The sequence below is a fragment of the Phyllopteryx taeniolatus genome, chromosome 5, assembly GCF_024500385.1.
Source record: "Phyllopteryx taeniolatus isolate TA_2022b chromosome 5, UOR_Ptae_1.2, whole genome shotgun sequence".
Classification (NCBI taxonomy): Eukaryota; Metazoa; Chordata; class Actinopteri; order Syngnathiformes; family Syngnathidae; genus Phyllopteryx; species Phyllopteryx taeniolatus.
In genome coordinates, this window is record NC_084506.1 from 21,362,268 (window position 1) to 21,382,884 (window position 20,617).

The 20,617-nt window shown below is 42.9% G+C and overlaps 1 protein-coding gene across 5 annotated transcripts in view; it reads right to left on the bottom strand.

The window, feature by feature from the left end:
• Positions 1–2,955: 2,955 nt before the first annotated feature.
• nuak1b (NUAK family, SNF1-like kinase, 1b) overlaps positions 2,956–20,617 on the bottom strand; it is a 31,197-nt gene continuing 13,535 nt past the window's right edge. For all 5 annotated transcript variants that reach the window (XM_061773705.1, XM_061773708.1, XM_061773704.1 and 2 more), the window contains 6 exons: positions 18,647–18,767; positions 13,251–13,402; positions 11,603–11,668; positions 11,403–11,522; positions 9,014–9,146; positions 2,956–8,108 (listed from right to left, as the gene is read on the bottom strand). In XM_061773705.1, coding sequence (XP_061629689.1) covers positions 7,036–8,108; positions 9,014–9,146; positions 11,403–11,522; positions 11,603–11,668; positions 13,251–13,402; positions 18,647–18,767 — 1,665 coding nt within the window. In that variant the 3' untranslated portion in view covers positions 2,956–7,035. The remainder of the gene's footprint in view (positions 8,109–9,013; positions 9,147–11,402; positions 11,523–11,602; positions 11,669–13,250; positions 13,403–18,646; positions 18,768–20,617) is intronic.

Sequence of the window (20,617 nt, forward strand, 5' to 3'; positions counted from 1 at the left end):
ATGCATCTTTTTATGTTTCTTTTCATCTCCCCTCTCAAAAAGATAAAAAAAAAAAATCAGTTGAGTTGTACAAACATTCTAGGTCACAGAAATGGTGGAAAAAGTTTGAAATGATTTATCTTGGTCAAAATTCTTTTACAACACAAAAACATGGCATTTGAACAGCGGTGTGTATACTTTTTATTAGGCTTTACACGATCACGATTTTTGGGGCGAGTTTAAAAAAACGAAAACCGATCACCGATCCGATCACAAGATGGAGGAATGTGTCTATTTAAATGACCTGTTCATTTACTGGATATACTTGTGTACTTAATTGCTCAAAAAAATATATATTTACAACTGCCCGCAGTTAGCTGGGATAGGCTCCAGCACTCCCGCGACCCTTGTAAGGATAAAGCGGTACAGAAAATGGATGGATAAATAATGTATCTTTGTTCATCTATTCATGCCAGTGAGGCATAGTGACAGACAGAACAAATGCATGGTCTTCTATTAGATGGCAGGAAGTAAATACAGTAATTAATGTATCCACTTTTTGTGACATTTTTGTTTGTTGGTGTGCCGTGAGATTTTTCAATTTAAAATGTAAAATGTTCCTTGGCTCCATAAAGGTTTGAAATTACTGCTCTCGTCAGATCGTGTATTCTAATCAGTCAGGTCAAACCAACATTACAACATGACAGAAATAATGGGTGCTGACTTACTCTAATTAAATTACTTTATTTTTCATTAAATTACTTCACCCACACCGAAACTTTAGCGCATGATTCGACAGAACGGCGGCATGTTTACGTCCAACCGTTCGTGCTAGCAGTAGCTTGCTAGGCTACATAACGGTTTATTGCCTGCTTGTGAGCCATATCGTATTACAAGTACGGGAACATGCCTCAAGCAAGCCTTAAACGTACGTCCTCTCCTGTCCTGAGCATCAGTGACCACCAACACACATTTTTCCCCATTTTGTCCTTATAATACCGTCGGCGCGCTCCACTCCTGTTGTCATCGCCACGGTAACGAGTGTATCCGGCCGCATTTGAGTTGACGAGATAAAACCCAATGTTCGTAAAAAACGGGCTGCGGTGATATCGGAATACAAGATTTTATTGCAGTAGTCTGAGAGTACAATCGTGAAAGAGCAAATTTGTCTTGTAGTTTGATCCGGGCATTACGTGGTGCCTGTCTCAGACGTGTTGTCTGTCCCACACCGCCGACGGTGGTTTTTTTTTGTTTTTTTAAAATAATTTCATTGGCCGTCAGATATTTACAGTACTACGTCAAAAGACACGCGACTAGGCTAAAAATAAACTAGCTTTTGGATTCAAATATACTGTGCATGCGGCGATGCGGCGTAAATGTCATTTGCGGTGCCAATCAATGAGGTCATTGATCGGATCGGTGAATTATGACATTAAAGCCGATCAGCCGATCAGAAATAAATATCGGCCGATACCGATCAGCCCGATAAAATCGGTTTAAAGTCTACTTTTTATATCCACTGCAGCCTTGTTCCTGTTTTTGTATTCTGCCTGGTGAGCCTACAGTATTGTGCTGTTTAACAAGTAAAAACAATAAGATCATTTCTTGGAGATGAATTTGATTTAATTGATTTTACAAAGACTTAATATTAATTATGTTTAGATTAAGTGATGTTGTTCAGCAATATCTGAATTTGCACATTCATATTTTAGTTATTCATACTCTGATTTAAAAAATAAATCAGAAATTACTTACTAGTTACTTAGTACTTGAATAGTTTTTTACTGAGTACTTTCTTACTCTTAGTCAAGTAATTATTTGGAGGACTACTTTTTACTTTTACTTGAGTCATTTTATTCTAAAGTAACAGTATTCTTACTTGAGTACAATATTTGACTACTCTACCCACCTCTGATTGTATCTAAATATATGTAGTGTAGTTTTCTGGAGATTGCATACATTGTATACATTGTACTAGGGATGTACTGATACCATGTTTTTCAGACAAAGTACGAGCACAAGTACTTACAGTATATTTGAGTACTGGTCGATACCGATATTTGATAATCCCATTACGTCTCGTCTTTGTGATAAAAATGTGTTTTAATTTGATTTAAAAAAATGTTCAACAACACAAAACACAAACTTGTCTTGAACATGGCATAGGTTTCACTCAAACATAACACTTTTAAGAATCACAACTTGTCATTACTGACATTTTAACATCCAGCTGCATGTTTTAGTAAAAAGTGTTTTCTTCCATGACATCATTGCAATGAAAAACATGTCTCCAAAATTATGTGATTTTATGATAAAGAACATGTTATCATTGTTTTTAATGGATAAAACCAACATTTGACGATATTGTATAGGTTGTAGCCCCTTGTTAACAGCCACAAAAGGTTAGTAGGAAATACAGAAAATATACAGTTGCGTGTACTTAAGATGTACTGTATTACATTGCCTTATTTTGGCAGCAATACACCATATAAGGTAATGAAAGGGATAATTTTGCACTTTCCCCCCCAATGAAAAGTCTTCCCTTATATGACTTCATTGCTGTCGGAGTGGCAGAACCAGACCTCAATTTGCCACCTTTGTTAAGAAAACAGATTTTTCTTTTTTGGGTGGGGAGGAAGGGGGTCTTGCTCTAACATCGCCAGTTTTATTCTACATCAGCAGCTGAGATTGTATGGAAACTATGGCTAATTTCAGCTGAGAAAGGTAAAAGAAAGACTACTTTAAAAAAAACTTACTGATCTGGTTTATGCATATAATGACCCATAATAAGAGTAATAAGAGAAAACCATAGGAGAAAAAAGTAGATTCTATCTATCTATGAATCCATCTATCCAGCTACAGTATTTCCATTATGTATTTCCCATGGGGAAATAAATCAATTTCTCTGCACCTCCGTCATGACAACTGGGCCATTTCAGTGTTGATGGACAAAAGACGAAAAGATGTACAACAATGTATTGTTGTTCCACATCCATTTATTGATTTGTAGTTTCAGCACAGTACATACTGTGCTGAACGATGACCGAAAAGATTAATAAGACATTTTTTTACAGGAGTTGCACAGTTGAACTCGATTTGTCGCCTTCACAATGAGATGATGCAGACGTGAAACATAAATTGTTTCCCAAAACAGGCCATATAGTATGACTGTAAATGGCTTGATCACCAATAAATACACGTAAAAAAAAAAACACATTGATAATCATTTGCATGATCCAAAAAAAAAAAAAAAGTACATAAAAGATAAAGGCACACATCTTAATCCACCTTGGCAGTCCAGGATCACCCAAAAATAAAATAAAAATCATGGCAACAAGAGTAATGAGCCACAAAAGAAAAAAGAATACTTAAATAACATAATAATACTAATTTATTCTTATTATTGTCATAACAATATCCAGTCAAGTTTTCCTATGATTCCACTTTCTTGCTCACTAACAGATATTATTCCAGTTTCATAATCACACGTCATCGTCTTTGTTCTTCCAGCATTTTGGACACGTGTGCTTTGGTAAATAACTTTTTCTTTTTGTTTATTCAAGGTGGTAGTGACCCAACGAAGTGGAAAACTGTGACCGAATTTACCGAAATTAATTAAAAACTCATTTCCAGCTGTGCTATTAAAAAAAAGAGAAAACAAAGTTCTTATATTTTGTAAAATCAAAAACAGAAGCATAATACAAGAAAAAATACTAACATAGTATAATCTGATCACTGTAAATCCAGTTAACAAGAATAATACAAAAATAAAATAAAATTAAAAAAAGGCAATAGAATGCAATACAATTCGCACTGTGTCTTTTTTTTTGGGACCAGTACCCCAGGAGCCTTCTTTCACACCACAACATTCATTCAATGCGGGATTGATTTCCTCGCCGTCACCACGTGCTTTTCCAGTCACATCATTCCGAAACTTTTTTAGGGATGGTGTCAATCAAAAGTCTCCCATTTGCAGTTTTAAAGCTGCATCAACAGCCTCCAGGTGAGGGTGTGGTGGGGGAAATACAACTAAATGTGAGGTAACGCCAATGCCGGGATGATTTCATACGCCGGCGGCGGCTGGGGATTCCCGGGGGGGGGTCCTCGTTACTCCCTCGCTCCTGTGAATTATGTCAAAGCTTGCTCACATCTTTGGTTGGAGAACATTCCGTGCACTTTCTCACTCGCTTTCGCTAATCTATTACAACGACCTCACAAGTCCTTCCACAGAAAAAAAAAAAATCCCAGAAAATTCCCTTTGCTCTCTCTTCACTTTCCTCTATTCCCTCATATCAACTTCCTCTCGAACAATAGCTGGCTAATTGTGCTCGCTCGACATAGCAGACCAGTGTACACAGCCGGAGGGCCGCACCCCCACCTGTGCCCAGCGAGGGCTAACGTTTGGCTTAGTCAGCAGCATGTTTAAACAAACCACCTGGTAGCTTTGTTTAGCTCAGTGGGTCGGGGGTGAGGGTTAAGCCACTGAGTACAAAAGTGGGCTAACTCTATTTTGATCATTGGTCAGGTCAATTGCAGAAATGATAAGACAAAAGTAGCCATATATTTCAGATCAATGGAGTTTTAAATCATTCTTTAGTTCCAATTTTGGCATATAGGGCAGTCGTTTAACGCATTTCTTTTAGAAGCTTGAGTGCCAGTGCACCTGCTTGTTAGTCTAAGCGAATGTTATTTATCAACTTTCATGGAATATCGACAGATAAAACAGATGTTTGGACCTGGACCACTATTGCACCAAATGGAGTTGGCCCACTCCAGTCCTCAGTGGCCTAATTATGATCTGATAATCAACTAAATAGTCATTATTATTCCTCTGAGGTTTTATTTGTTTTTGAAATGGCAAGGCAGACCAGTTAAAACACTACCGTGGTCATAGGTTACGTACCCCTGGTTTAGTCGTACTGATGGCGCTTTGGGTAGACTCATTACCAGGCTGACAATTACAAAGTCTTTGGAAAAAATAAAACACACTCACGTTAATCATGACTTTAAATAAACAAAGAAATATGGCAAAACATCAGAAATGCATTGTGATAGTGGGTGCATTTCCAGGCCTCTAGGGGGCAGCCACACAAACCAATCCAAACCGAGGCAAAAGAGCACAGGTGAGTCGCTCCATACCAACGTAAGAAATATAAACATTTTTGTGTTATGCATAAAAAGGCACGTCCTACATATTCACTAACTGTCGCACACAATAGGGGCAGGATACAATATAGATACAGCTGGATCCATTATTGCTATGATGTGAATGACATTCGTTTTCCCATTCTCAGTTCCATCATTACTGGGATGTATCGCACCTGCTTTTACTCCAATGTATCCATAATCACGCTATCGCCATATTGTGATGTCACGACTGACTCTGCGATTCCCACCCAAAGTACACACAGCCTCTTATGAATATACAATGCACAGACGAACGGTTATATAGTGTCTGTTTTATCATTAATAATAATAATTCTATACATCAGATCTGCACATAAAGAGTGTGGACTCCAGTAACAGCAAACACCCGTCAAGTTTTGCACAACAACAAAAAAGCGATGCAAATATTAATAAATAAATCAGCAACTTTTTGGAATAAGACCCTGGTTTGTTTCTTTTTGTTTAGTTTTTTTAAAATCATGTCTTCCAAAAACAAAAGAAAAAAAAAAAAGTCAAGATCACAAAAGCTTGTGTGCTTCGTGTGAGTTTTTTAAGGTGCTTTTGTAAACGGACGACCAGATTTGTGTGTGTGTGTGTGTGTATGGGGAGGGTGGGGGGGGGGGGGAGATTCTGCGCTACATGTCAAGTGTGTAAAGGTGGAAACGCAGCGAGGTGGCAATGTGGGCAGGGCATGGGAGCGGGGGCTGAGAAACACACTTGGGTGGCATTGTGTGTGCGATTCTGTTCATAAAAGCCCTGATGGATTTTCAGGAGCGTATTGCTGCCTCACAATAAAAAAAAAGGCTCAGTTTCGTTATTAAGTTTTTGTTCTAAAATATCTTTTTCACATTGTCACGTGAACTTGCCACGTTGTTTCAAGATATATTTTCAAGTTATAAAAAAAGATTAATGGGGAACGTTAAATGATAGAGGTGTAAAGCAAGAATGTCTCGTTTACATAATTCAACCTAAATTCCACTGTTATTATTATGTTATCACTATGCATACTCTTAAGAAGATTTTGAAATGCGTGGAGTTGTATCGAAGAAAGAATGGATCAGACCCTCTTGAGGTAGCGTTGTTCCTCATTGATCATGGAAGGCTACATCTGAGGCACTGAGAACTTGAGTGGGCAAACACAATTTTTGTCATTTTTAAGTTAAGTGCAGACATGAATAGAGAAGAGGCTTATCTTTCAGAAGGATAATGGTCCACATCAAGGTTTAGTTCCAATTTTAACATTTAGGAGGCAGCCCATTATTGCACTCAGCACTATTGTTAGCTTGGGTGCCAGTGCATCTGCATGTTAGTATAAGTGAATCTGAATCATCATCGCTCAAGAAATATAGATAGATTTGACAGATGTTTTGGACTTGGATCACATTGCAACAATCTTTTAGTGGCAGCCATTGGACAGCAGGAATAAAACTTTAAATCACTTCCCTGCTCCAAAACAAAATGGAATTAGTCTAGATCTCAGTGGCTCATATCATACCTTTAAATACCATGATAAGTTCACGTTATAACCTGGAAAGATATTGTTGTAATAAACGCTTCACACAAACTTAACATGATATTTTTCATGTAATTACATGATACTGAGCCTTTTTTGTGTGTGCGTGTGGCAGCAATACCCTTCCGTAGTACACTTATCAGTGTGTGTGCGTCTGTGTGTTAGCCTAACAATTCCATCAAGATTTCAGCCCTGTTTGGAAAACCTCATCGAATACATATCCCAGAAACACACTGGTCGTTAATGCCTCATAAATACACACACACACGCGCACACGCACACACACGCACGCACACACACACACACACACACACACACACACACACACACACACACACACACACACACACACAGAGTTGTGCTTCCTGTCCCATGTGTTAGGTGAGGTTGCTGCTGATGTCCAGGGCTTGCTGGTACACCTGAGTCATGTCCTCCAGGTCCCCCAGCAACGAGAAGCTGCCATTGTCCTGCGGGGAGCCTTTACTTCTGGGGCTGCGGCCAAATTTGGGGCCCTGGAGCGCCGCGGACGCCGGCTGGAAGCCCGTGAAGTTGGCCAGGTGCAGCAGGTTCTCGGCCGACACGCACGCTCTAATGTTGGAGCGCAAGTGCGGTGTGGAGGGGTGCCACTCGGCGGCCTTGTTGGAGCCGTCCTCCCCAACGATGCTGGATGGCCGACTCTGACTGCGCGTTAGGCCCGAGTCGGCGGCGGAAGGGGGCTCGCCGAGGGCTCCCCCGGCCGCCAAGGCCGCTGCCGAGGGTGGTCCGCTGTAGGTGGAGTACTTGCCGTTGCGTTTCAAGATGCCCTTTCTTCCCATGGCTCTCTTGGGTGGTGAGGTGGAGAGCAGAGTCATGCTGGCTCCACCCAGGAGCTCGGAAGACTCACTGCGCTCGGGGGAGGAGTAGTACCCTGATTCCCGTTGTTGGTTGTTCTTCAAGATGCCTTTTTTGGGTAGGGTGGGCACCATCTTTGCCGGCGAGCCTCCCCCGAAAGGCGTGTCTTCTTCTTCTCGATCTGGACTCGAGGCCTCGCCACCGCCTTCTGCCTGCTCAGGCCCCGCCGTCTGGCCCTCCTCCGCAGCGGCTGACTGCTGCTCCCCTGCCACTCTGGTCTTTAGGATGCCTTTGGGTCTCTTCAGTCCCGGTTTGTCTTCGCCGCCACTGTGCTTCTGGCCGCCCTCCTCCACATTTTCCTTCTTATATTTTTTGGGCCTCTGGCGCAGTAGTTGGGGCAAGGCGGTTGGCTTGGAGGCAGGACCGCGTGGCTCAGTGCGGTTCTGCCAGTCGATGAAGCGGGCCAGCATGGGCGAGCCGCCGCGGTCCTGCTGGGCGTTGCAGTCGCACACGCTGTTCTTCCAGCCCCAGTTCACCCACCAGTGATTGGCGATGTCCTCCACGGTGGCTCGGCGCTCTGGGTTCACCATTAGCATCCAGCGGATCAAACCCCGCGCATCTAAACAAAAATTTCACACAAAAATGTATTTATATTTGAGAGATATCAGTAAGTATCTTTCTATTAAAAATACATCTTTGGTTAGGGTAAGGCGGATACAGAATGATATCACATAAAGTCATGATACCAGTCCATACAAAATGTGGACAAAAGTAAATGGATGCCTGGTAATGACACAAAACGAAAGTGAAAATTGGAGCAAGAGTGGAGTTGGCTCCAAACTTTTTTTCAAGTTGCAAAAGCTACTAAAATAACCAATCTGTACCACATTTGTCACCCTAAAGTAGGGGTACTGACTGCAGTGGTGCAGTATGGTACAGTATGGGTAGGGTAGAGCTACTCTCTGTTGATTGGATGACAGAAAATTGTCCCTTTAGCATAACAACTGTACTGTACTGTATAATGAAAAGACCGGTCAATTTTACATTATAAAGAAGTACCGCAAGAAACTGCTAAAAACACACTGCATTGAACAGATAAGTCAGGATAATGAGAGATGCTGGCAAACAAAAACATTGGAGCTGAACTAAAGTCTCCTGTGTTTACCTCTTGGGTATGGTGACTAATTTTATCCAAGAAAATAGAGTACAGCAGCAAATTGGAAACTGTGGAATAAAAGACCAGTGTCCCGAGCTAAGGCACGGCAAGAAGGTAAGCCAACATTAGGGTGAAAGTTCATTTTTGTAATTTTGAATTTTAGGAGGAGAGGAGACTGATGATGATAAGAAAATGGAGTGCAGAGACTGCGGTGTATAATAATTCACCATCCAGAACTAAGCCCCAGCAACAAAGTAAGATAACATAACGAGACCATGTAGTAGGGCCATGCTTTACCAAACAATCATGAGATTCATTCTCAATTCTTGTGTGTCTAAAGTGTGGAAATAATGTGGATTCTGTAGTACCTGAGGATTGTGTGGGCTCTTTGTAATCACCGTTGCTAATCTGGCGAATGAGGTTCTTGTGGTCGCCTCCGTCAAATGGCATTGTTCCGTACACCAGTGTGTACAACAGCACCCCCAGTGCCCAGCTGTCCACCTGAATAAACACCAGACAAGTTGATCCCATTGGATCCCTATCCCCACTATTCGCAGGGGATAGGGACAGAGGCCAGCCACAAACAGCGAAAAACCACAAGTAATTGACGCACCAACGCTAAAATGTTAATAATTGCCGCAGAAAAAAAAAAAAAAACTGAATTTGAGAACAACTAATAACTGGGGGTTCACTCTCACTGTACCTATGCATGTAGCTAGGTTAAGGAATGTTATGTTATGCAACTGTGACTTAGCAGTCTTTACATGATTAATGACTCATGGCATTAAAATAAATGTTGTGGAAAGAACTCAGCTCAGCCTAGCATCAGAATGGACCCTTGAATTATGCCTAGGAGATTACGTTGACATTAATAAGTGCTCGAATGGCTTTTCCGCTCTCGCTTGTTGGCTGGGAGAGGCCCGTGACGCTACGATGCCTCACCGGCACGTCTTTTGCAGTCTTAATGACGAGCGCCGCTGCTCCGGTGGGAAATGTCTCGTTTCCATCCAGATAAATCCTTTCCTCTCCCTCTTGCTCTGTCAAGCAGAAGCAAGTACTTTGTGACCACCAACCTAATGCAATGTGGCTTTCTGAGTGCGCAGTTACATAAGACCCAGTGTCTGGGGCATGACGAGGTGCAGGGGAACGACGTGGGAGCGCAAGGCCAGGGGGTGGATGAGACCAGCAGAGATGCTGCTGGTGACTGGCTGCCATTCACTGATGAGCAATTTGTCTGCTTGTATGCCAGTGTTACGTCTGGTTCATGTTGAGTGGGTCGGGGTGGTGGGGTTGGGGGGAGGTCGGCAGGATGAGAGATTGGAGGAATGCTCTTCTCTGAAGCCCTGACACAAGGTCTAGAAAGAGGAAATTAGATAAGGCCAGTTAAGGAACTTCCTCCAAGGCTCTGGACCCACACCAAGAATGCACTGCGCTCTTTTTGCTTTTGGTCCATCAGTGAGGGCAAATGAGGGCACGATCCATTGTTGTGTACTATTTTTTTTACAGTGCGTTTGCTGTAATTTGTGACCTCAGCCCAACCGTTGACATGTAATTTTCAATTGAGATCGGATGGCAATGTTTTTTTTTTTTTTTTTTAAGCACTCTCAAGGAAATTATAGTGAATTACACTTAAGTGGAATTGTTGGGTTTGCATGACTTTGTTTTATGTAACAAAGTAATTTAGTTCATACTGTGCTTGCTTCAGCGTGGCCACTCTGTTGCACAAATTCTTTGTGGTGGGAGGAACAATCGAATCGTCTTTGTCTCCCTTTGGCGCTCACTCGAGCTGTACTCTCTTCAGCAAATTAAAAGTGAAAGAACGGCACGTCCAGTTGGGGACGCCATACATGAGCCCAGGCCGACCCGACTGAATCAGTGCCAAGGAAGTACCGAGCTTGAGTGCAGCACAGAGCGCCCACACTGTTCAGCAAGCTCAAGTGCGATACGAAGAGCCTCAGGGCGCACTCAACCTGGGCCACTGCTACCATACCAGCCTTCCACAAGATTAACCCTTCCTGGCTCTCGTTCGTGCTTCAAAAAAAAAAAAAAAAAAAAAAAAAAAAGGGAATCACTGTCTGGCCCTAAATAAACTAAAAACAAGAAAAAACTATGTCTAACGATGCATCAACATTGACTGAAAGGCCAACCAGTGATGGTAGAGTCAGTAGTGTAGGACAAGACTTAAATAGAAACCCAAGTCACAAAGAGAGGTGCAATAAATGCTGACTGAGTGAATGGAATCCCCGAGTTTATGCAATTGGATGCTCTTTGTCCAAAAAAGATGTATGAGACTGAAGTTTTATGAGTAATGCCTTACACTACTGTTTTTCAGTACTCTTCAGAGACATTTTCACCATGTGACCATGAGTACTATTTCAGGCTATGCTGCTCATTCCGATCCAATTACAGTAAAGCGAAGGTAGGTGAGCAGCATCTATCTTCCACTTTCTCACATCAAAGGATATTTTAAGGAGGGAAGTTGAAAGTGCGGGGGAAGGAAGCAGATAGTATTTGGCCCGGACCACTGTGGAGTTGCAAGAGAGACCTCCTTTTGACTTTAGACCAGTGCTAATCCCATCAAAGTACTGCAAATAAGGCCTACACTCCTCTTTGTGCACAGGCGAGAGTGATGGTGATGATTACAAAGGTGTTAACAATGATGTGAGATCTGCCACTGAGAGCTAACAATGATGATGGCTTTATCAAATGGAAAATTGCAAAAACACACTTTATAGCCTTTGCGTCATTGGCGCTCACCTCCGGCCCGCGGTATGGCCTCCCGTTGACGATTTCTGGTGAAGCGTAGAGCGGGCTACCGCAAAAAGTTTGCAGCAGCTTGTCTTTGTGGTAGAGGTTGGACAGGCCGAAGTCAGCAATCTGAATACGAGCAAGAGAGAATACTGGCATTAATCCATTGCACATGAAACGGTTGGAGAGATTTCTTTTAAAAAGGTTACCTTAATATTACAGTTTTCATCCAGTAGCACATTTTCCAGTTTCAGATCCCTGTGCACCACTCCATTCTGAAAGAAGACACACAAATCAATCATTAACAAAGACAAGTCTTTACACTAATTCCAATTCTTCTAACGTCTGTCTTTTTCTGCAAAAAGGTCAAAGCCGAGCTGACGGAAAGAACAGCAATGACGAGGCAATGACGCCATAACGTCACCTAATTGTACTTTTCCACTGCTCAATCGCTTTTCCACTTCAAAACGGTACTATGGGAAGCTGCAAAAACCACGCCACATTGATCGCATCAGTCGGAACAAGATGCTGACAAACAACAATGGAGGAGAACGGGTGACTATTGTATTTACTTCTCGGGAATGAGAGGAGACAAGAAAACTGTGACCACGGGAGACAGAGATCAACAACAAAATTGGACTGGCAATAGTTTACATAATCTACTGACTACATATTGTACCTGGTTTTGCCAATGGAAAGGCATCAAAAGTCAGTAGAGAGTAGTATGCGTCGCATCAGAGCAACTCTGATCTGTCATCTTTATTGTATGCCACTCACAACCACTGTGGTTCAGTACACATGGCATTTGAGGAGCGCTATAATATGCTGTGATGCCTGACTCTATACAATGGTACCTTGACTTACGAGTTCTATTAGTTCCGTGACTGAGATCGTAACTCAATGCACTCATATCTTAAATTGTGAGTGAGACTCGGAAGTCAAGGTACCACTGTAACCCTCAATTCATTGTTTTTTCACTTGCAGTTTTGCACAAAGTTTTTATTCTTTTCCTATAAACCTAGTAATGGTTTACCCTAAAAGTGAAACCTACTCTATCGTTGTCTGGTGTCTTCATGTTGAAATCTGCTGTGGCTTCCATCAGCCTGTAATTTCCGCCTGTCTGAATGATGTTTTCACTATACAGTATATTGAGATATATATATATTTTTTAAATCAATGTTGAGAACACTGGGGCGTTTAAGTCACTCTCCCAGGGGGCTGTGTTCTACATGACATTGCCCGATTGGCTGATCCCAAAATGAAATGTTTGCTTGCTTGTTGTGGCAGTGACTCATGCTGCCCCACCCAGTTTGAGATTAGTTGGTGATCATTCTTTGTGAGGGACTCTCCTATCTGGGGGCTATGACATCATCCTTATCTCCAGCTGAGGAGAGGCATGACAAGGGGGAAGCCCATCCAATCGAGCCCCGCGAATCTGATGGGAATTACTGAGGTGCGGAAAAAGGGTTTGACATGGGTGTCGCTGGAGCCAAAACCTCGAGGGAGTTCTCGGCCGTCTTTAGTGGGGTGTCCTGGGACACCCACCGCCAGTGTGTCAGATGAGGACAGAACTAACGAAGGGGCCCTCTCTGGTGCGCTGTAATCAGAGCGTATAAGCCTGAATTAAACTGGCCTGTGTTCCATCTTCACTCAGAAACAGATGACTCTCTTGTAGCAGCATGCCAAGAAAAGCATACAGTGTAAAGGCTTGCAGATTAACTGTCTATAGCGAAGCACAAAGTGGAGGTGCATGGTGAATGTTACACATACTGGAGCCTGAAAACCACGTCCGGATACACGCGGGCAAAGAGTAAAGAAAATGAGACTCTGTGTGGGTTTCTTTAAGAGTTTCCTTACCTTATGGCAATGGTGCACAGCGGAGACTATCTGCCTAAAGAAGTGTCTCGTCTCTCGCTCGCTCAGGCGCCGCCGTTCGCTGATGTAGTCGTATAGCTCGCCCTTGCTGGCGTACTCCATGACGATCACGATCTTGTCTTTGTTCTCGAACACTGAGGGACGATCAGATAAACACTTGGTCATAGCGCGTCCTCATGAATATTAGGAACAGATGAGACGAGAGGACTACATTGTGGACGTCAAAAAGACAAATACTACTTTTAGATGGGAATACCACACTTCTCCCAGTGCACCACCTAAACCCCACCTCACGCGTCTGATCCAACAGAGCAGGGAGGGACTGTTAACTCAATCAAGAGGGCTCCTCTGGGACGCCGGGTCAACGAAAACAGACCCGCCAAAGGAGCTCTCAAACAGACGTTCTGCCGCTGTGTCAAGCGATGCCCTTGACACATCACACATCAACATCATGTCACCACATTTCTCATCTCACTCCCACATTCCTCAGCGCGCACACGGAGCCATTGTTCTGATAGAGTCGTACGAAGGATTGGACAATAATGTAGTGCAACAACACAGCGTAGGTGATACGCTGATAGTTAGTCACGGAGCACCGGCCTCCTTTTCTCCTTATTCGTTTTCAAATTTAACAATATTCTTAACAGTCTGCCATTAGTTCATCCTCCTTTTTCACTTTTCCCACACCTTTTACACCTTTTACAAGATCATATTAAGAGCCATTTTCCAGCTACTGGTGTGCCTGACAGCTGCGGTTATTACATACAAGTCCATCCATCCATCCATTTTCTGAGCCGCTTCTCCTCACTAGGGTCGCGGGTGTGCTGGAGCCTATCCCAGCTATCATCGGGCAGGAGGCGGGGTACACCCTGAACTGGTTGCCAGCCAATCGCAGGGCACAGACAAACAACAACCATTTGCACTCACAGTCACACTTACGGGCAATTTAGAGTCTCCAATTAATGGATGTTTTTGGGATGTGGGAGGAAACCGGAGTGCCCGGAGAAAAACCCACGCAGGCACGGGAGAACATGCAAACTACACACAGGCGGGGCCGGGGATTGAACCCCGGTCCTCAGAACTGTGAGGCTGACGCTCTAACCAGTTGCCCACCGTGCCGCCTACATACAAGTCAAAATTCAGAGTTCAACCAAAGTTTTCTGGAAAAAGAAATATGCCTCAAATGTCCACCAAACCAGCTTGAGGCTTCATGTCAGTGAGCAGAGTGTGTTTTACTTTTTATTTGCCATTTGTGTGATGCTAGGAATAGAGCCAATCATTTTCTTTACCGCTATACAGTTGGTGAGCTGGAGCCTATCTGAGTGAGAGGTGGGGTACACACTGGAATGGTCGCAAGACAAACAACCCCTCACCTTCACACCTTTGGACAATTTAGTCTTCATTGAACTTTGAGATTTTACTGTGAGGTAGAGATGCTAGCCACTTCACCACTAAGCTCCCCATGAGAAATATAAGTCTTTATTAATTCCAGCAATGGTGATTTAAAGATTTAATATAATGTAAATAATAAAATTTTCTTTGTTTAACCACATAAGGCAATTAAGAATAGTTTCTCATTTACAATGCTGACCTGGAGGCAATTTAGGGTTCAGTGTCTTGCCCAAAGACACTTCGACAGCAGTCTGGATTTGAACCACTGATCCATTGGTTAGTGGATGAGCTGCTTTACCAACTGAGCCACAGCCACCCCCCCAAAAAAAATATTTTTAATATTATTATTTAACTCATTTATTACCTGCTCATAGGAAGCTCTTCATTTAATTATTTAAAATATTGTTTTTTCGTAATCAAATCTCTGTACATACTCTGTAGTTTATTTTTAGATTATAAATTTCTATCGCATTATCTGCATTGCATATTAGGATTTCATTGTATTTACAGTATTTTTGTCTACACTTCATTCCATTTTCATAGCAAAACTAATGCCTTGTTTGTGTTGCACACATTTAATGTTACTGCACCAAACAATAAAAAGCAGTGTTCTGGTTTTGCCATCTGCTTTATCATTTCAACTTGGTGACATCACTCATTAAGGGGATGAAAGCAGAAAACCGACAAGATGGCAATAACACGGTTGACCGTGTTGCTCCATATTCCAGGGCTTGATTTTCCCACACAGCGGGGTCACCAGGGGTGAGGGGCTCGGCTTTCCCGCACCCTTGAGTGAGCACCTTCATAGCCTGTCAGACTCCCCCCTCCTTTCCTTTTTCCTGGGGTTCTTTTCAAGATATAATCCTTTGCAAAAACACATTTGCTGAGTGATGGTAATGCTCCCTGATTGTGACTGTCTGGACGCTTAGGAAGTCACAGACGGGATGTGTGTGTGTGTGTGTGGGAGGGGGTGGTTGTCGAGTAGATCGGGCCATCTGATTGGCGGACGGAGCCGTAGACTGGCCTGACATGCAGCGTGACCTGACCTGGTGAGGTTGTTCTTGATGTGCACATTCTCAGCTGAAACTCCTGTTTACCTTTGACCCCTGCTGCTGGACTAATTACCTGTCTGACATAACTTGGGATTGCCAAATAGCACTAAAATGTCACTCAACTGGGCTTTGTTCACCGCTCACATCTGACTGATTAACACCTATTGTTGAAGTGTAAAAGGAAGCCAACCGCCGTAAAATGTGTACAACAACCAAACACTCTGCCTTAACTAGTAGTGAAGTGTTTCACAAAAGCTGGACAAAAGTATCCGGAACAAATAAATAAAAAACAGTGTATCCTTCCTACTGTACAGACATATTTTTCTTTAAAATTGTACGACTTCAGGGGCATTTGGCTTAAGAATTTCCACTCTACAGGTAATCATCGTTTTACAACAATGTTCAGTTCCTACAGCAGCGGTGTAACCTGAACTTTCTTAGATTGTAATACGTTTGTTATCAATTGAACCCTTTCTTTTTAGTCACATTTCCACCGTTTAGGCATGGTTTGGCATGTATAGTGTAATTCACTCAAGTTTTTGGTACTTACCTAACCAGTTTTTGTTACTTTTTCATTGGGAAATGTACTACTGAAATGTGATATACAGGTGATATACACAATTACAGTAAACAAAATGAAATTATTATTATTATTATTATTACTGAATTGTTATGAAAAAAACTTCTGTATATATAATACTGTATATAAGAATAAAAAAAGAGTAATTAAGGCATTGACTGAGAGTGCCTTCTTGTGCCATGTGACAAGGAATTCTTAAGCCATGCGCTGTTCCCAACCTCAAAATGTTGTATGTCGGACCATTGTAAACCGGGGCACAGGAAAGATTTCCAATGTTATTGTATTTTGACAATCGGGTAGGATTAGAGCAATCTCACTTTCGAATCAGTAATGTTGTGTAGTTGCTACGTCTTGAAGCAATGGAGGCATAAAGCATTTAACTACAAGCAGAGTAATCTAGTTGTTGCCTTAACAGGCTGCGGCAGAACGAAGAGACTACTTTATCCTTTGTTTCTTTTGCTAAACACAGCTTTCAATCTTAAATGGTTAAGAGATTAATTACATTTGTGCCCTTTAAAATGTAATATTAAAATGCACAATTAATTGATAATATTTTGTAGTATATTTTGTACTAACCAACCATTGCTTGGAAAGCGACCAGCTTGTTCTCGGGTGTCTCCACAACCACAATTACGCTACTAAAAATTTAGTCGCGTGTAGTAATTTGCGCATTTACAACACTAGAGGCTTTGAGGGCTTGTTTTAAAAGGGGAGAGGTGGCACCGAGGTACAACATATCCTCTGTTAAAAGTGCCGCACAGCATGCTGATGGATGCAGAATGTGAGTGTGGAAAGGGTGTGGTAAAACTCTCTTCGCTCACACAGCTGGTTCCACTTTGCTTCACACAAGTGTGCAGAAGTTATTGAAAAGCGTGTTGCCGGATACAGAAAATATGGAGGCCTTGTTCACGTGTATGCAGCAAGGGCACAACAGTGCCTGCTGTGTTGGTAGCAGCTTCCTAGTGGAGTCCCAACATTGACAGCGCTTGGGGAGTTTATAAAGCAGCTCCACTTCAGCCCTCTAGATGGCTGGCACGCTCCCATGACAAACATCAGAGTTTATTGTATGCGCTCTACAGATAACAACCTGGGGACTTTGAAACGCAACAAAAAGACAGTGGTTCGACCAGTTTGGCGCCTGGCACACAACCGGCTGCCAGCCATTGTACCAGGGCAGCTGTCAAGAATCTCATTGATGTGTTGACATGGGTATAAAAATAGCCACCAGCTACAAATCAAGCGAAACTGCCTTGCGTTACTGCGCCTCGTGACTTTTAAAACTGCCGGCGCCCTGGCCAGGGCTGCAATATGAGGGATGATGGGTTGTGAGCAATATGTTGAAAGAATTCAATAGGAATTGTTCAGCCTTTTATAATTTCCATTAATTCACCTCTCAGGGGTAAGAAGGGGCATTCAAAAATGCATGATGAAGTCTGAGGCCTTGTCAAGTATTTTTAGAAACGCATATTATACTATGCACATGCAAACTGGAAATGCACCTTATGGAAAATGTCATTCAGGGTGAGACTTTCAGTAACCTATTTTACAATATTACACTCTGTAAAAGCGCCCTTATCAGCATTTGCATGTAAAAGCTTTGTTCTTCCACTTTACAGATGTGTCGTATAATGTGCTTCTTCCGGATTTCAATTGGTAAATCGCCACTGTACTCAAGTAACGAACAATTGTGTTTTTACAAATACCCGTGGACTTAGCATGACCTGACTTGAAGGTTTTGATATTTAAAGAGTTGCTTCCTGGGTTAGATAGATGCTGACATTGCTCCAGGGAAGACTTAAGGTCTTTCCTCTCTCTCCGCATTACCAGTGGACAGCAATCAGACAGTGTGCAGGCCGGGGTGACTTGGGTCAATCCTACACACGCGGACACACACACACACAACTCATATATAGGCCGACACACACACGCATACGGGACACACATCCAACTTTCACAAGTGCAGTCTGGTTTCCAGCTGCAGTTGTCTTCTAAGTGTCAGCAGATGTCTGGCCCGTAGATCAAGACCGGGGATGAGACCTCTCAGATGTGGGAGATGCAATCCCTTGGAACGCCGAGCCGCTTATACGTTCAGCAGTGCACACGTCCACGCGTGCGTGCACACACACACACACACACGCACACACGCACGCGCGAGTGCACGCAAAGGCTGTCTAAAGGCATCTAAAATTTTAGAGGCACAGGCAGAGAGGAATAACATCCAAGGTCTTCTTTTTTTATGATATCTGCATGTCATAACATGACAATCCTACGAGGGAAGATGTCGTTTGTATTCACGTGCGCTCAAGCGTGCGTGCCAATTTGTCACGCGCACACGTGCACTATCAGACGCTCACCTTCGTATATAGAGATGATGTGCGGGTGGCGGAGTGATGACATGATCTCGATCTCGCGGCGGATGTGAACCATGTCCTGCTCGTCCTTGATCTTCTCCTTCCGAATAGACTTGATCGCCACCTGTGAAGAATGAAGACCCTCTATCAGCCAATAAGCTCCAAATAGAATAATGATGAGAAAAAAATTTAAGATTCAACATTTTTAAGGTACAGATTGAGGATTTATTTTCCATATCTACTGCATATAGACCACACAAGAACCAATTAAAGGTTGGTAGCCATATAAAGGTGCAGCCCAAAAATAGGTATTTTTACTTTACAGTTACTGTCTGCATGACTCGAGACGGGGCATGGTGGACGACTGGTTAGAGCGTCTGCCTCACAGTTCTGAGGACCGGGGTTCAATCCTTGGCCCTGCCTGTGTGGAGTTTGCATGTTCTCCCCGTGCCTGCGTGGGTTTTCTCCGGGCACTCCGGTTTCCTCCCACATCCCAAAAACATGCATGGTAGCTTCATTGACAACTCTAAATTGCCCGTAGGTGTGAATGTGAGTGCGAATGGTTGTTTGTTTGTATGTGCCCTGCGATTGGCTGGCAACCAGTTCAGGGTGTACCCTGCCTCCTGCCCGATGATAGCTGGGATAGGCTCCAGCATGCCCGCGACCCTAGTGAGGAGAAGCGGCTCAGAAAATGGATGGATGGATGACTCGAGGCCAAATTTGGCAGGGACCCACCTGATCCAGCAGATCGAAATATGGTGGAGGGGGGAAAAAAAAGGTTTTGGAGAGTGTGGCATTTTGCACCTAATTTGAAAGTAGTGCCACCTAAAGGACTGGAGTGTACCAGCATTAATACGATGAAATATGATCAGTTTATCTGTTTGACAAATATACGCATGGCAGCACGGTAAACAAGTGGTTAACACATTGTTTCACATATTTTTTTTCCTGGGTTCCCCCGGCTTCCTCCCATAGTCGAGAAACATGAATGTTAGGTTAATTGAAGACTCTAAATTGTGAGTGTGAATATTTTTTTGGTCTGTGTGCCCTGCGATTGGCTGCTGACTAATCCAGGATGTACCCTCCCTTGCAGTCAGGTGGGATAGGCTCCAGCTCACCAGCCAGCCTTGTGAGGACAAGCGCTATAGAAAAGAGCATTTACAAAACATACTCACCATGTTAAAGGTTCAAATATTAAACCACTGTGCACCTAATAAAAGGTAACTCAGACAGTTTTCTCTCACATTTGCTGCACGAATGTAATGATGTAATGCCAACAGAGAATACAAATGGAAAAACAACACTGCACTGCTGTATGACAACAAAATGATCAATGCATTATCTTATCAGTGAACTTTAAACTGGCTTCTGTGAGGCATTTACTGTCCTGTTTTGTTACGACTTCGGCTGATTAACAAACAACATTAGATGCACACCTTTTAACAGATTTAGCCCCCCTCTGAATGGTCCTTTTGTGACGAGACCATTTGACCCCAACAGCTGTTTCTGGTGACACAGACGCAAGATGAGTCAGAAAGGCGGCGTCAATTGCAGAGTGTAATTTAGTCAGCCTCTTTTTAAGCGTGACGCAAAATGGAGGTGCTGGAACGCGGGGGCCTATAATGCAGACTTGCTTTGTGCTCTTCAGGTGCCCCCCAGCCTATTTTTAAGCAGATATTAGTCAGTGTCACCCTTGTGAGATGAGAGGGGAGGGAGATTCACAAAGGGGCGGAAGGGGGTTCTGTAACTGTCTACCTGGGAGCAGCTGAGTATGAAAAAGAAAAAGAGGTGAGAAGGTCCTTTGTCATTTTTGGCAGGGGAGGTTATGGAAATGCACTGACCATGTTTCCTCACCTGTCAAGAGTCCTTGAAAGGACAGTAAGTCACCACACGTATTTTTAGTTGTTCCATTTTGGGAAAGAAGAAAAAAAGCTTTGGCCTCCTTTTTGAAAGGGCTTGGCCTGCTGGGAATTT